The following is a 17768-nucleotide window of genomic DNA, read 5'->3' on the forward strand; positions in this document are numbered from 1 at the left end:
ATAAACACAGTTTGCAACCGAATTAGCAACAATTGACTACGGCAAATACTTTCATCAAATATTACAAAGCAATATCTTTAATAGGAACAAAGTTCTCCCAAATCAATAAGAAAACAAGAAAATGGACAAAAATACAAACAATTAATAAAAGAAGTACAAAATGGCCAATGAATGAATAAGAGTATGTTCAAAGTCCCTGGTCTCATTAAAGAAGTAACAACAAAAACAATAACATATCCTGACATGTGATGGTTAATTTCATGTATCAACTTGAAATATGACATAGTACATTCACTGCAGACTTCTTAAAAATTGAAAAATGGCCAGGTACAGTGTCTCTCACCTATAATCTCAGCACTTTGGAAGGTCATGGATGGAGGATTCTTCTAGGTCAGCAGTACAAGACCAGCCTGGACAATATAGTGAGACCTGGTCTCTATAAAAGATAAAAACATTCGCTAGGTATGGTGGTACATGCCTGTAGTCCCAGCTACTCGGCAAGCTGAGGCAGGAGAATCACTTGACTCCAGAAGATTGAGGCTGCAGTGAGCTGTGACTGCACCACTGCACTCTAGCTTGAGCAACAGAGTAAGACTCTGTCTCAAAAATAAAAGAAAAATGGAGACACAAAAGAGAACCTAACTTGACAGATATTTGGTCATACATTATTCTGGCTGTTTTTTGTGAGAATGTTTTAAGATGAGATTAACATTTAAATTGGTGAACTGAGTAAAGCAGATTGTTCTCCCTACTGTAGCTGGATCTTACCCAATCAGCTGAAGGTCTGAGGAAAACAGTCTGCTACTTCCCCAATCAGAGTGAATTCTTCCTGCCCAGTAGCCTTTAAACTGGGACATTTTTTTCCCTGCCTTTGTACTCAAATTAAAACATCAATCCTCCTGGGTTTCCAGCTTGTCAATTAACCCCAGAGATCTTGAACTGGTCTCCATTATAGTGTGAGCCATGCCTTATAATAAATGTCTTTATAAACATAAACACACACACACACACACACACACACACACACACACACACACCCTGTAAGTTCTGTTTCTCTGGAGAAACACTGAAAGTAATGGCAAAAGCAGCAATTACTTTTGCATCAACCTAATACGCAATATTTACTACCAAAATCATAATGCTAATAAAACAATCAAGACTAGCTCTTGTGTTTGGAGACTGGTAATTTCAAAAAATGTTAAGATTGTAAATTTTTAACCTTTCTGGATCACAGTTTGGTAATTACAATATTTCTAAAAATCTTATATACTTAATCTAGTAATTTCGTTTCAAGGAATATATGAAGTGGAAATATAACATAGCACATTGACCATAAAGACTCTAGAAGAAAACCTAGGCAAAACCATTCAGGACATAGGCACCAGCAAGGACTTCATGACTAAAACATCAAAAGCATTGGCAACAAAAGACAAAATAGACAAATGGGATCTAATTAAACTCTAGAGCTTCTGCACAGCAAGAGAAACAATCATTAGAGTGAACTGGCAACCAACAGAATGGGAAAAAAGTTTTGCAATCTACCCATCTGACAAAGGGCTAATATGCAGAATCTATAAAAAAGTAAAACAGATTTACCAGAAAAAAACAAGCAAACCCATTCAAAAGTGGGCAAAGCATATGAACAGATACTTTTCAAAAGAAGACATTTATGAGGCCAACAAACATATGAAAAAATGCTCATCATCATTGGTCATTAGAGAAATGCAAATCAAAACTGCATTGAGATACCACCTCACACCAGTTAGAATGGAGATTTTTCAAAAATCTGGAGACAACAGAAGCTGGAGAGGATGCGGAGAAATAGGAACACTTTTACACTGTTGGTGGGAGTATAAATTAGTTCAACCATTGTGGAAGACGGTGTGGCAATTCCTCAATGACCTAGAAATAAAAAACTCCATTTGACCCTGGAATCCCATTACTGAGCATATATCCAAAGGACTATAAATCATTCTATTGTAAAAACACATGCACACATATGTTCATTGCGGCAGTTTACGATAGCAAAGACCTGGAACCAACCCAAATGCCCATTGATGATAGACTGGAAAAGGAAAATGTGGAATACTATGGAATATGCCATGAAATACTGTGGAATATACTATGGAATATTACGCAGCCATAAAAATCATGAGTTCATGTCCTTTGTAGGGACATGGATGAATCTGGAAACCATCATTCTCAGCAAACTGACACAAGAACAGAAAAACAAACACCTCATGTTCTCACTCACAGGTGGGTGTTGAACAATGAGAACACATGGATACAGGGAGGGGAGCATGACACATTGACATCTGTTGCAGGGGAATGGGGGGGACAGTGGGGGGTAGGGAAATTGGGGAAGGATAACATGGGGAGAAATGCCAGATATAGGTAACAGGGGGATGGAGGCAGCAAACCACCTTGCCTTGTATGTACCTATGCAACAAGCCTGCGTGTTTTGCACATATACCCCAGAACCTAATGTGCAATTTAAAAAAAGTATATATATAGGCAATCCACTAAGCCTGTAATCACATTAAATAAAATCCTTCTGCAACACCCCCCACTGAAAAAAAATCTAATAAATTACTATTTTTTAAAAAAATAGTGTATTCACTGTACACTTTAAAATATTAAAAATGTGGACAGAAGAGAATCTTAACGTTCAATGCTGAGGAAAGGTAAACATATTTGATAAATCTATTATCAGACAGACATTGTGAATCCATTAAAAAATGTTGAGGTTACTCAATGGCATCGGAAATTCTAGTTATATAACATTAAGTGAAATAAGCAGGAGATAAAATTGAGAGATCTCAATTTTCTATTATAAAACAAAAATGTATAAATCTAGACATAAACAAACACATCAAGTGCTTATGTCTGAATGATGAGGATATCTCAGATTTTTATTTTTATTGTGGTTTTTTTTTTGCTTTCCATGATTTCTAAACAAATATTGATTCATTTTATAAGCAAAATGTAACATTATTTTAGGAAACAGAAAGAGCAGGCAGATCCTTACTTCTAAGAAGCTACAAAGTAGATAATACAAACCCAAAATCAATTGTCAGGAAATCCTTTTGAGCCAGGAATGTTTTTTCTTAAATTGTATGAAGTGTCCTGTTTGACAAGCTGCTTACATCTGTGGGCATTCCCTTTTTCATTAGAGACATCTACAACAGAACTGCCTCTATAAAGAACTGCTTTCCTTCCTGAGGAATACACATTTGACCATCTGCGGTTGTATGAGCTTTTTCAGTTTTCCAAGTGGAAATCTTTGAAATTTTGCAAAAGACTTTGTATTATAGAGCTTCTGACAATAAAAGGTGCTTAATTTTCCATTTTATCCCTAAAATTTTTAAAGAAAAAAAGAGAGATGAAACATAATCTCATAAACATCTCTATCATTACAAATCCACCCCCTGCGGTTTTACAATTATCTGTTTCCTAATGCTCTATTCCGCTTGATATTTCAAATGCCTCAAGTCTTAGCACTTTACATTAAAAAGTAATCATTAATCTTCCTGATTCTGCCCTAGTTAATAAATTAGGATAAATACAGACTGAGATTCTTATGGCAGCATATGTTTCACCATTTTGACCCTGAGTAAATAACTTTAAATGTTATCAACATGTTAACTGTACTATTACTGTAGATGGAAAATTGAATTAGCACAAAAATATTTAAAATAATTCTCTGAAATAAATTGATATCATATAAAAACTCATATTAAGATATAAATTTTGTTAAAAATAGATAGGAGAAAGATGTGTTATTAGAGAAATAAAAATTCAAGAGAGACAAAAGCTAATAGCCATAATACAGCACACCTCACCTCCAAAAGAAGGAAACAAGAAAAGAACAAGAACAATGTACTCTCCAAATCACTGAAAAACATGAGCAAACAATCAAAAAAATTAATGTAGGGAGATGAACAAGTAATTAAAAAAAGAGAGAAAAGTGCTGAATAAATCTATGCAAAAATATCCAAATTCACAGGGTTGTATATGAATAAATGAGAATATGCATTTAGTATAGTGTCTGGTACATGATAAATGAAGCTATTAAGACATAATAATAATTGGGCCGGGCGCGGTGGCTCAAGCCTGTAATCCCAGCACTTAGGGAGGCCGAGGCAGGTGGATCATGAGGTCAAGATATCGAGACCATCCTGGTCAACATGGTGAAACCCCGTCTCTACTAAAGATACAAAAAATTAGCTGGGCATGGTGGTGCATGCCTGTAATCCCAGCTACTTGGGAGGCTGAGGCAGGAGAATTGCCTGAACCCAGGAGGCGGAAGTTGTGATGAGCCAAGATCCCGCCATTGCACTCCAGCCTGGGTAACAAGGGCGAAACTCCATCTCAAAAAAAAATAATAATAATAATTAAAGAAATACAAGTTTAAGGTACTACATATTTACATGTATGCAAATCACACTGGAAAACATTAAAAAGAATTTATGATGCCCAAAGTTGGCAAGAATGTGAGGAAACAGGCACTGCCATCATTTGCTGCTTTAGTATAAACAGGTGCATCGTTTTTTAGAAAACACTTTGAAAATATCTTTTAAAGTAAAAAAATTATACACATATCATTGAGTCATTCCACTGCTTGAAATTTACCCTATAAAAATATTAATGTAAGTGTACAAAGATACCTATATATGGATTTTCATCACAACAATGATATAAAGAAGAATTGGAAATAGTTCAGAAGTCTGCCAAAAGGGTTGATTAAATCAGCACAATAGAACATTATAATACAAAATGTAATGGCTATTACATACTGATATAAAAACTTTCCAGTTATTAAAAAGTAAATTGCAAAGTACACAACATCCCATTTTTGTCATGATCGTGTGTAAAAAAAAATGCTCACTGTTTAAGTCACTCAGTCTATGGTATGCTAGTACAACAACCATCACTGACCAGGACAGTCTCATAGAAGACTGCAAGTGTTAGAGACATTTTTCTTTCTCATTTATGATGGAAACAAAACAAGCTCCTAACTTAGGTTGGTAGAAGCTTCTGAGTTTTAGAAATATTAAAGACTGTTGTGCTTGCAATCCTTATGTCAAAGATGAGTGCAAAAGAAAAGCATGGAAATAATGTAAATAATACTTTCAAAATAGCTGGAGATAACAAAATGGTAAGCAACTCTTCAGGACTTACAAGGTCAACAATATTTAACTGGCCTTGTCTGATTGCTTATATGTAATTACTACTTCATATGAGACACACAGTTATAGACCTATACATGTGGCTTTCACTTATTGTACCCTCCTCTGTGCCAGGCACTGTACATGCATTTTTCCCTGCAAGCATCATCTCACTTAATCCATATCACAATCTTAGAACATAGATTTTATGATGCCTAATGCACAGATGGAAAACTTCAAGCTCACAGAAGGTAATTAACTTGCTCAGAATCACTCACTAGGACATACCTCAGTCAGTATTTGACTCCTTCTCTGTCTACCTCCAAAGCCCCTGCTCTTTCCACTGTACTCCAACCAAGAATAATTTTAGAGGCATATCTTAAGATATGTACAATAGGTTTATGAAAATATAATTTTAGGTCTTTGTATTTCAGTACAGGGTATTCTAGATACGAAGCTACGTTCGTATGTTCTCACACATCTATAAAGAATGACCTGCGACTAGGTAATTTATGAAGAAAAGAGGTTTAATTGACTTATAGTTTTGCACAGGAAACATGGCTGGGGAAGCCTCAGGAAACTTACAATCATGGTGGAAGGTAACGAGGAAGAAGGCATGTCTTAAATGGTGGGAACAGGAAAGAGAGAGCAAAGAGGGAGGAGCTACATACTTTCAAACAACTAGATCTCATGAGAACTCTATCACAAGACAGCACTCTGGGGATGGTGCTAAACCGTTAGAAACCACTCCCATAATCCAATCATCTTCCACCAGGCCCCACCTCCAACACTTGGGATCACAATTCAACATGAGATTTCAGTGAGGATATAGAGCCAAACTATATCACACTGCCACTGGCCTCTCCCAAATCTCATGTCCTCACATTTCAAAACACAATCATGTCTCCTCAACAGCACCCCAAATATTAACTCATTTCAGCATTAACTCAAAAGTTCAAGTCCAAAATCTTATCTGAGAAAAGCCAGTCCCTTCTGCCTATAAGCCTGTAAATAAAAGACAAGTTAGTTACTTCCAAGATACAATGGGGGTGCAGGCATTGGGTAAATGCTCCCATTCAAAAAGGAAGAAGTTGGCCAAAACAAAGAGGCTACAGGTCCCATGCAAGTCCAAAACCCAGCAGTGCAGTCATTAAATCTAAAAGCTTCAAAATAATCTCCTTTGACTCTATGTCTCACATCCAGACCACGCTGACACAAGGCGTGTGCACACAAGGTGTGGGCTCCCAAGGCCTTGGGCAGCTCTGCTCCTGTGGCTCTGCAGGGTACAGCCTCCATAGCTGCTTTCATGGGCTGGCATTGAGTACCTGCTGCTTTTCCAGGCACATGGCACAAAGTGTCAATGGATCTACCATTCTGGGGTCTGCAGGACAGTGGCCCTCTTCTCACAGCTCCACTAGGCAGTGTTCCAGTGGGGACTCTGTATGGGGACTCCAACCCCATATAGAGGTTCTCTATGGGGGCCCTACCCCTGCAGCAGACTTCTGTATGGATATCTATGCATTTCCATACATCTTCTGCAATCTAGTTGGAGTCTCCCAAGCCTCAACTCTTGCACTCTGTGCACTCACGGGCTTAATGCCACATGAAAATTGCCAAGGATTCTTATGGCTTGCACCTTCTGAAGCAGTGCTCTGAGAGATATCTGGGGTCCTTTTTGCCACAGCTGGAACTGGAGGAGCTGGGATGTAGGGTACCAGGTTCTGAGGTTGCACAGAGCAGTAGGGCTCTGAGCCTGGCCCCCAGAACCATTTTACCCTCCTAGGCCTCTGGGCTTGTAATGGGATGGGTTACTTTGAAGGTTTCTCAAATGGTTAAAAAGCGTTTTTCTCATTGTTTTAGCTATTAACATTCAGCTCCTCTTTACTTATGCAAATTTCTTCAGTTGGCTTGAACTTCTCTGAAAATGGGTTTTTCTTTTCTACCTCAGAGCCAGGCTGCAAATTTTCCAAACTTTTATGCTTTTCTTCCCTTTTTAAGTTCCAGTTTCAGGTCATTTCTTTCTTTATGCAAATGAGCATAGGCTTTTAGAATCAGCCATGTCACATCTTGAACATTTTGCTGCTTAAAAATTTCTTCTGGGCCGGGTGTGGTGGCTCAACCCTGCAATCCCAGCACTTTGGGAGGCCGAGGTGGTGGATCACGAGGTCAAGAGATCAAGACCATACTGGTCAACATGGTGAAACCCCGTCTCTACTAAAAACACAAAAAATTAGGTGGGCATGGTGGCGCATGCCTGTAATCTCAGCTACTCAGGAGGCTGAAGCAGGAGAATTGCCTGAATCCAGGAGGCAGAGGTTGCAGTGAGCCAAGATCACGCCATTGCACTCCAGCCTGGGTAACAAGAGCGAAACTCCGTCTCAAAAAAAAAAATTTCTTCTGCCCAGATACCTTAAATCATCTCTCTCAAGTTCAAATTTCCAGATATCCCTAGAGCAGGGACACAATGCTAAAGCTTAGCAAGAGTGACCTTTACTCCAGTTCTCAGTAAGTTCCTCATATCAGTCTGAGGCTACCTCACCCTGGACTTCATTGTCTATATCACTATCAGCATTTTGGTTACAACAATTTAACAAGTCTCTAGAAAGTTTCAAACTTTCCTTCATCTTCATGTTGTCTGAGCCCTCCAAACTTTTCCAGCTTCTGCCTGTTACCCCATTTCAAAGTTGCTTCCACCTTTTCAGGTGTCTTCATAACAATGCCTCACTCCCAGTACCAATTTTTTATATTAGTCCATTCTCACATTGCTATAAAAAACTACCTGAGGCTGGGTTATATATAAAGAAAATAGGTTTAATTAACTCACAGTTGAACAGGTTGTATACAAGGCATTGCTGGAAAGCCTCTGTAGACTCGCATAGCCTTGAAAAATAGTCTGCATTCTGGATATAGTCTGGCACCTACTGGTGAGGAGATTTGGGGATCAAAATGAAGCTGGAGCTCTTTCAAAGCTTTAGTCCCAAAGTAAATCCCCACTTGCAAGGTTTTCTATATTTTACCTATCTCAGAGCTCAGCCAATGCAAAAAAATCTGTTTCTTGGGTATGAGGTAAGGAGACAGGGGGTTGTTTGTTAAAAGCAACTTAAGGCAAGTAATTTAACATCTATCTTAGCCAGTAGATAACAAGAATTGAGCAAAAAACCTCAAAAGCTGAAAAGAAAAGCTGGGGCATGAGATATACACATTGGCTTTGGAAAGCTCCAATCCATTCCTGGGAATTTGAAAGGCTATATGCATGCTTGAGGCTTTGTTCATGTTCAGGAAAGACTTGAGAAGGCTCTGGGCTCTCTCACCACTGGTACTTTGAGGGTATACACAAAAATGAAGGCTAAGACAGTTACTAACTTCCTGGTGGAGTGTTAAAGTCATGCCCCAACATGCACATGCAGTCTTCTAGCAAAGACTGGGATATTTCTTGGTTATAGGCATTTAAGGAGATCTCTGTTCAATCATTAGCTGACCATTAAATTAATGAAACAGAGATGTCAGTGGCCACACGTGACAAAGAATATAGATTTATGAAATTAAATGTGTAAATTCAGAAAACTCAATAAGCAAACAGCAGCTACAACTATAAACAGAAACAACAAACCCTGAGAGAAAAAAATTATCTGATTTCCAAATTTTCCACATAGAATGTCTAATTTTCAACAAAATTTACAAAATATGCAAAAAACCAAGAAGGTAGGCATGATGCATACAAAAGAAAATAATGAATAGAAACTATCCCTTAGGTAACTCAGATGTTAGATTTACTGAACACATAAATTAGCTGTTTTAATTATGCTCAAAACATAAAGGAGACAATGTCTACACAATTAAATGAGCATATGAGAATGACATCTCATCAAATAAAAATATTAATATATAGAGAGAAATGATAAAAAAGAACCATATAGAAATTACTGAACTGAAAAGTACAAAAACTAGGCCAGGCATGGTGGCTTATACCTGTAAACCCACATTGGGAGGCAGAGGTGGGCAGATCACCTGAGATCAGGAGTTTGAGACCAGCCTGGGCAACATGGTCAAACCCCATCTCTACTAAAAACACAAAAATTAGCTGGGCATGGTGGCATACACCTGTAATCCTACCACTCCAGAGGCTGAGACAGGAGAATCGCTTGAACCCAGGAGGCAGAGGTTGCAGTGAGCTGAGATTGCACCATTGCACTCCAGTCTGGCCTGGGCAACAAGAGTAGCTCTGTCTCAAGAAAAAGAAAAAGTACAATAACTAAAATGAAAATTTCAGTAATGATGCCAAACAACAGATTTAACCAAGAAGAAAAATAATGATAAATGTGAAGACAGCTCAGTTGAGGTTACCACATCTGAGGAACAGAAAGAAAAAAGAACAAAGAAAAATAAACACAACCTTAGATTTTTGTCGAACATCATCAAACGTACCAATAGATGCATAATAAAAGACTCAGAAGAAGAGGAGCAGAAAGGATATTTGATAAAACAATGGCTGAAAACTCCCCAAACTGATGAAAAACCTTAATCCACTCAGAGAGACCCATACCTAGGCAAATAAACTGTTGAAAGACAAAGACAAAGAGATAATCTTGAAAGCAGCAAGTTAAATCATATGGCCCAATAAATTCTACTCCTAGACATATACTCAAGAGAATTAAAAACATATGTTCATATGAAAAAACTTGTACTTTAACACTCTGTCATTCTACCCAAAAAATGCATAACCTCCATCTAATCTTGAAAACAATTAGATAAGTTTGGAGTTATTCTATAAAATAATTGACCAGTACTCTTCAAAAGTGAAAACCAAGGAAAGACAGAGAAATTGTCAGACTGGAGACTAAGGACACACAAGCACTAAAGATAATAGAACATATTTTTTATTGGATTTCAAAAAAGACACTGAGGAAAAAACTGGTGAAATTTGAACTAGGTCTGCAGTTTAGTTAAAAGGTTTTATCATGGTTAATTTCCCAGTTATGATCATTGTGCTATAATTATGTAAATATGTATGCACACTGGATTAAAGGTATATGTGAACTCTGCATAACTTTTGCAATTTTTTGTAAGTTTAAACTTCTTAAAAGATGAAAAGAAGAACTGACATAGAACAAGTTTAGAAGAGATCTATCAAAATAGTGAAGAGATGGTGCATGAGAAACTATATAAACCAATCAGAAATGTTTAGGTTGGAAAAAAGAACTGGGAGAAATATGCAAAAGGATTATCATGTGAAAAATATCACATTATTTTGCTTGCTTGCTATGAACCCAGCAAATGGATTTAAACCACAATCTAAGAGATAGTTTCCTTTTCTACACAAATAATTCTTGGGAGAAAGTGTGTATTCTTTCTCATGGAAGAGTTCAAACATAAAGTGAAAGAATGTTTGTCAGCAATGCTGTGAAGGTTACTCAAGAATTACATGGAGATGGGATTAAAAGCTTGATAAAGTTCTCTTTACAGCTAGGTTCCACCTTGTGCGCAAAGAGGACGATCCAGTAACTAAGGGAAGCCAAGAGAGATATAACTCAAAACATTAGTTGGAATTTTTCTCAGAGAGACAAAGCAATAATCAGAAAAGCTAAGGTTGTTGCTTAGAGTGATAATACTGTATTATCAAGCGAAGAGAACAAGTTATTAGCAGAATTGTATAATTAATTTCCATAAAAAGTCAGATATACTGAGCATGTTTAGAATAAAAATGTGAAGGAGCTAACAAGCCTTTGAATGAGAATTCGAATCATGGTATGTTTTCAAGGATGTGTGGGAAACTTTATTAAGGCAAGCTAGACATTTTCCAACCCTTAGATTCCATTATTCTAAGAAGACTTCGTAAGGAAGCGTACTTTCAAGATTTTTTAACTTTAGGGTCTGAATAGATAGAAAATGCAAGTCGAAGGTTGCTATTTTATGTGGATGTATTTGTATTTCTGCATGTGTGTACATGTGCACCCACAAGCAGTAATATAGCCCTAACTGAGCAAATGAATGAAGAGATCTTGACTTTTTTTTCAAAGATGAATGGTGACTTTGTTCACTCCTCAGACAACAAGTAAACGTGCTCTCTAATAAACACTTTTTTCATGATTCTCTTTTAAAGTAATTTAATGAAAATAAAGACTCTCATATGATATCATATTTCCCATAAAGTACAATTACTTCTACTTAGTTCTAATTTAGAATAGAGATTTGTTCTCTGTATTAATAACATTTCTTCTAATACAGCTTGCAAAATTAGATTGTGTTCAGATGATTTAGTAAAACTGGTAGTTCAGTTCAGAAACAGGATAATCAGAGTAGGTTATAATAAAGATTTGTTTAGCATATCTAAAGTAAAATATAATGCTGAAATACTAAAATGCTAACATACTAAAAAACTAGGCTGGGCATGATGGCTCATGCCTGTAATCCTAGCACTTTGGGAGGAAGGAAAATTGCATGAGCCCAGGAGTTTGAGAATAGCCTGGGCGACACAGCAAGACACTGTCTCTACAAATTAAAGACAAACAACGAAAAAACTAAAGAACTGTAACCAATTTTAAAATTAAGTTATGAAGTTATGCAATGTTTTTCATTACAGTCAAATTCTAAGCCTAGACAGAAGAGAATTCACTTCAGCCTTTGCATATAGTCACTATTCAATAAGTTATTTGTTGATTTTCTTAAGTTTGAATTCATATGAATTAGCAAGAATAAAAAGCAGACATTTGGAAATACAAAACGATCTATCGTCTTTATTGTGTCATTTTTACTGTTATTGATGTGTTGGGGTTGCTTAGAAGTAAGAATATTGAGATCAAAGTAAGTAATGCTTTCATTGTCCTCACCTCCGTATGCCATGTCTTTGACACTCATTCCAATCACTCTGTCAATATTCACATAACTGGGGTTCCAGATAATTGGCATATTCTCTGTTTAAGAACACTCCTCAGGACCACATTCTCTTTACTTCCACCCGGGTCTTGACTCTTCTTATATTCTCTTTTCCCCTACACTTTGCATGATAAGGTCTCCTTTAACTTGTTTTCTTTACCTAAAGTAGCCAAGAATCTGTCTCAAGAAAAATAGGTGACTACTTCCAAAGACATTCATTATAAAACTACTCAATAGAGACTACTTCCAGGTACTCTCAGTAGAGTTACTTCTGCTAACCAATAACAAACAGGGACAGATTTCACTTACTTTTGCCTTTGTTTTAGTTTAAGCACTGTTCAATTATAAGACAGAAAGGAAGTTGGAAGCATTTTTAGCACTCATTTCAAAAGTTGATTAATATATTGTGTAGGGGTCTCCAAACCCAGGGCAGTGGACTGGTACCTGACCATGGCCTATTAGGAACTGGGCTGTACAGCAGGAGGTGAGCAGTGGGTGAGCCAGCATTACCGCCTGAAATCTGCCTTCTGTCAGATCAGTGGAGGCATCAGATTATCATAGAAGTGTGAACCATATTGTGGACTGTGCATGTGAGTAACCGCGGTTGAGCACTCCTTATGGGATTCCAACTAATGCCTGATGATCTGAGGTAGAACAGTTTCATCCCCAAACCACTTCCCACCCCATCCCCGATCTGTGAAAAAAATGTCCTCTACAAAATTGGTCCCTGGTGCCAAAAAGGTTGGGGAATGCTGCTTTAGAAAACTTTGAAAGTGTAGGTGCCTTCTTCTATTAACTTGGAGTAGAATATGATTCCTCAGAGATCCATAGGATCATCTGGTTTAGTGATGAAGCAGCAATATTAAGTCTATGTTGGGTTTTCTACTTTACAGAAAAAAGTACATTTTAAATTTTATAGGAACTTTTGGCTTTTATTCAAACCAGATTATTCAATTTAAATCTAGGTTGAAAAATACTTTTGTCTTAGTAAATTAGAATTTGATTTTTTATGCACATATAAAAAATTTTCTCTCTTCCAAGATTTGACGTGCCTCATGTGGTATTTAAAATACTGAGATACTTATCATTTGGTGACCTTAAATATATTCGATATTTTTACTAATCATATTGTTGCATGAAATCTTTATTGTGTGTGTGTATGTTATTGTGTAGCAAAAACATGAAAGTTTTTTCTAAAATCTCATTTGTGTAAATTTACATTGGATTGTTAAGGCCCTCCTTTTTCTAGTTTGGATAGTTCCACTAAGGGATAAAGTTACCAATCCTTTCCATATAGTCTGTAAGTAATCACTGTTCTCCAGCTGAATTTCAAGTTACATAGTTGGCATAAACGAATATCTTCCATATATTATAATTAGTACAATCTTAGGATTTATGAAAGGTTATGAGTCTATACAAAAGGCTATATTTAAGAGGTCATGTTTTAATGTGAAAACAGACACTTTACTAAGTTGATACTTAAGTTGCTTCGAGGAAGAATAAGGACTTTGTAGGCAGACAAATGAAAGAAAGGCATTTGAGATATAAAAGATATATTCAGGCCAGGTGCGGTGGCTCATGCCTATAATCCCAGCACTTTGGGAGGCCAAGGTAGGTGGATCACAACGTCAAGAGATCGAGACCATCCTGGCCAACATGGTGAAACACCGTCTTACTAAATATACAAAAAAATTAGCTGGGCGTGGTGGTGCATGCCTGTAGTCCCAGCAACTCAGGAGGCTCAGGCAGGAGAATTGCTTGAACATGGGAGGCGTAGGTTGCAGTGAGCCGAGGTCACGCCACTGCACTCCAGCCTGGTGCCTGGTGACGGAGTGAGACTCTGTCTCAAAAAAAAAAAACATATATTCAAAGGTACAGAAATAAGAGATCATGGAAAACATCAAGGAAGACAGGGAGGAGAGTAGGAAGAATGATTTTTAAAAAGCTGGTTCCGCAGTTTAGGTCATCCATGGATGACCTATCAAGCTATGATCTTGAAGGTAGTGAAAGGCAACTGTTGGGTTTGAAGCATCAGAGTGATATAATTTGCATATTTCAGAATTTAATGAATAGATTATAAAATGAAGAAACTAGAGAAGAGGCGCAAGTTAGGAGGCAACCCAATATACCAAAGAAGACAGAAGCTGAACTTGAGAGGGAGATGAAATAAGAGATGATGGTTGAAATGAGAAACTAGATTAAGAAGGCAAACATTTAGCAGTTAGACTGGAAAATAATTTGTGATTATAGAATATTGAGTGTAAGGTGAAAAAAAATAGAAAGTAACTCGAGTTCACAGCCTGTGTATGTGGGTGGATAGTGGATGTTTCATAGAGAAAGTGGGTCGAAGCATTTTAGGATATCAATTTTAAACATACTAAATAGGAAAGAGCTGTGTGTTGCTTTGGTAAAGATGTTTATAAAACATCTGAATTTATAATATAGATACGGAGCTATGAAAAGTGTTATAGGCTAGAGACACAACTTCAGGGGGTTATCATACAGAAAGTGGCAAACCATAATAATAGACAGCAATGTATAGAGAGAAAAGTAGACTGAAGTCAGCACTTAGGAAACCCAAGTATTTAAAGTGTTTTCACTGCTATTCACTATTATTGCTTTCCACAAAAAATTTAACCCTAGATTATATAAATTATTTGGCAAAATTTTTGTCTTTTGTCTGTAACACTTAACCAGCATATTACTATTTAAAATGTAGATATGCACACTATCTATAAAATCCATCTTAAAATACTGAACTATATTTAATGAAACAGCTTGTACATGATTTATTATTCCATCTAGAATAATCAGAAAAAATAAAGTAAAATAAACCAAACAAAACCATTTGTTTGAAGGCACTGGAAAGCTGTTGAGGCAACCAAGATTTGAGAGGCCAAGCTTGAAAAGAAGACAAGCTTGTTGAAATCAGCACTATATTCAGCATACCACTTTTCCCTCCAGGGTATCTGCCTGTTAATACTTGGAGAAGAAAGACTGACTGAAAATTCAGGACTAGGAAAGATGCTGAGAGTCATGGAAGCCAGCAGAGCATCTGGTAATCTCAAAGAGCTAAGGAGACAAAAATTAGACTTCAGAGATGGCAAGAAAGAGAACTTGAAAAAACACATTCCAGAAAGAAGTGAACAAGATACTTGGAGATTTTCCCCTTGAGGCATTTAAAAAATTCTTAGCTCTTCCATAGGGGAAGAGCATAGGAGACAAGCAAAATACTACGAAGTAACCACTGCCCAACAGAGGAGCCATTAGTTCACACAACCACAAATCCTACCATGACCTCGAGAGAAATGGCATGTTTTAAAATGATGATATAGGTATACAATATTTTAATATATATAATGTATCAGTTTATATCCTTACATTAAAATTGAATATTAAAGATATAGAATATTTACAAGGTAGAATGAATTTATATGGGAATGGCTTAGGAATATTCTTTGTGAATTAAGGAGAAAAGTAACCTATATTGCAATAGTTAGACACTCTGGTCTAATAATTCTTTAAGATTAAAATCAGGTAGCAGTAATTATAATGTATTTTTCATTTCACTTATAATTCATGTGGTCACAGAGAACATGTCGCAAAAGCTTAAGAAGGCAAATACTTTGAGTAAGTTCATTTGGACATTCTTTGATCATAGTTTATTTCTCCCTTTAAAACTCCTTTTAAAAGGATCAAGAGAGTTTTTTCTAATTAATATTGCATTCATTGGGTTCATTTAGCAAGTCTGGATGGGTACACAGGTAATGTGTTTTATTTCCTAAAACTAAATAAGTCCTGTCTTGCCAGGGAGCTCATTAAAGGAATGGTCTGCCAGCCACCACAGCTTGCTTCATGGTTACTTTGCAAGTCACAAAGAATGATGCAGAATTTTCTGAAATTAATCCTGGCAGCCCAAGATTTAAATTAATGCAAGGTGTGGTAAAATGTAAAAAACCATAATATAATTCTGAGAAGATGTCATTGTTTCTTTTTAGAAGAATACAGCAATGTAGACTTGTGTATGCATAAAACACATTATAATATTATAATCAGTATAAAGGAGTCTTCTTGAATCTCAGTAAAAAGAATTACAAAAATGTATAGTATATATGTGTTGTGTTTGCATGTTTGTGTGTGTGTATATTGTGTGTTTGAGTGTGTGTTTTACATAGCTAGACTCCATCTGAATGTGTTATGAGGTATGTGTCTGTGATTGCCTATCGTGAAATACATTTGTATATATCAATAACAAGTATTTATTCAATATATAATTGATCAGAAGCAATAATTCTATTAAAATGACTTCTGCTGATAGACTTTAACTTTCAATATTTTAATGTCTATTAACCAATTTTATCTTCATAATAACCTGTGAGATGATTAAGTAATACTGACTTCATAAGACTGTGAATAGGCCATTTTTTCTTATTTAGAATTTTACTTTTTCTCTTTCTTATACCAAAGGAGTTATTTGAGCTTTATTAATGCAAAGTGTGTTTCCAACCCCCTACATGTGGAGCTAATAAGAGGGTCTCAGTGGTCCTCAAAGCTACAAGATACCAGATTTAGGATTAAGTCACACACACACACACACACACACACACACACACACACAGGTGTGTGTACGTGTATAAAAAAGTGTTAGATTTCAAGATTGAAAGGATATTTTAACAAGAATATCTAAGACCAAGTTGACCTTGTTTTGTTCCTATGCACTTCTGCAGACACTCTCCATTCATTGTGATGTAGTCATTTGGTACATTTGATATTCAGGGATTTTATGGGTGATGGTGGCTGCTATCTATCACCCTCTCTCACCAAAAACACACTGCTTGGATAATGTGCCACACTCCAGAATTTTTCAGTAATGCTTTATCAAAAATTTCACAGTGTCCTGATTTTGCTAAATATTATTGTTTGCCTCAGTCTAATAAACTAAATGCTAAGGTACAAATTGCCATGAACTGTTTGATCCACCAACTCACTTAGTAAAGCTACATCTATCAAAGAATTGAGAGGCCACAGTTTCCTATTTAAAAGAGTAATTAAGTAAATAGCGCTTCAGACGGTGTGGCAGAAAAGCAAAGATCTTCCTGGTACTTATCCAGTCACAGCTCTTATGCAACTGCTTCCACTGTCCACTAATAAACATGCTTAGGTACATGAAAGCTAGGGCAATGTGTTGCGTGAATGTACTTACAGGTCACCATGAATGAGTCCATAGATCTGTGACATGCTCTGATGATAGATTCCTCTCAAAATAACTATGAGGAGAATCATCACAAAAACTGGTAGTCCCCAGCTCAGAAGGAAGAACAGCAGATATCTCCTCTCTGTGTGCTCATCATTCATCACCAGCACGTACCAGAAATTCACAGACTAAAAAGAAAACAAGATAAAATGAACACGCTCTTCTGTAATGGCACAGAACACAAACTCACCTGGCTTAGGCAATAAGTTACCGACCAACAAAGGGCAGTTGTTATCTACTTAATAATTAGTTTTGATTTGTTTTTGTTGTTGTTGTTAGTTCATATTCTTTCACACACTCAAGAAATTTGGGATACCTCAAAATTCTGGAAACACAGGGAAATATTTAGTTGATTTATTGTATTTTTTATTTGCCTTAATTTGCTCTGATTTACTCTCAGTTACAATTTTCTATGATTGTTTTATAAATGTGTCTTTGAAGAAACAGACACTGATATGCAAACCTACTTCACA

The 17768-nt window shown here is 36.5% G+C and overlaps 1 protein-coding gene across 9 annotated transcripts in view; it reads right to left on the minus strand.

Annotated features, from left to right (window-relative positions):
* The window catches only part of ADGRV1 (adhesion G protein-coupled receptor V1), a 602786-nt gene that overhangs the window by 191591 nt on the left and 393427 nt on the right, over positions 1 to 17768 (minus strand). For all 9 annotated transcript variants that reach the window (XM_035291223.3, XM_035291222.3, XM_035291220.3 and 6 more), the window contains one exon: positions 17245 to 17423. In XM_035291223.3, coding sequence (XP_035147114.2) covers positions 17245 to 17423 — 179 coding nt within the window. The remainder of the gene's footprint in view (positions 1 to 17244; positions 17424 to 17768) is intronic.

Source organism: Callithrix jacchus, chromosome 2 (genome assembly GCF_049354715.1).
Source record: "Callithrix jacchus isolate 240 chromosome 2, calJac240_pri, whole genome shotgun sequence".
Taxonomy (NCBI): domain Eukaryota; kingdom Metazoa; phylum Chordata; class Mammalia; order Primates; family Cebidae; genus Callithrix; species Callithrix jacchus.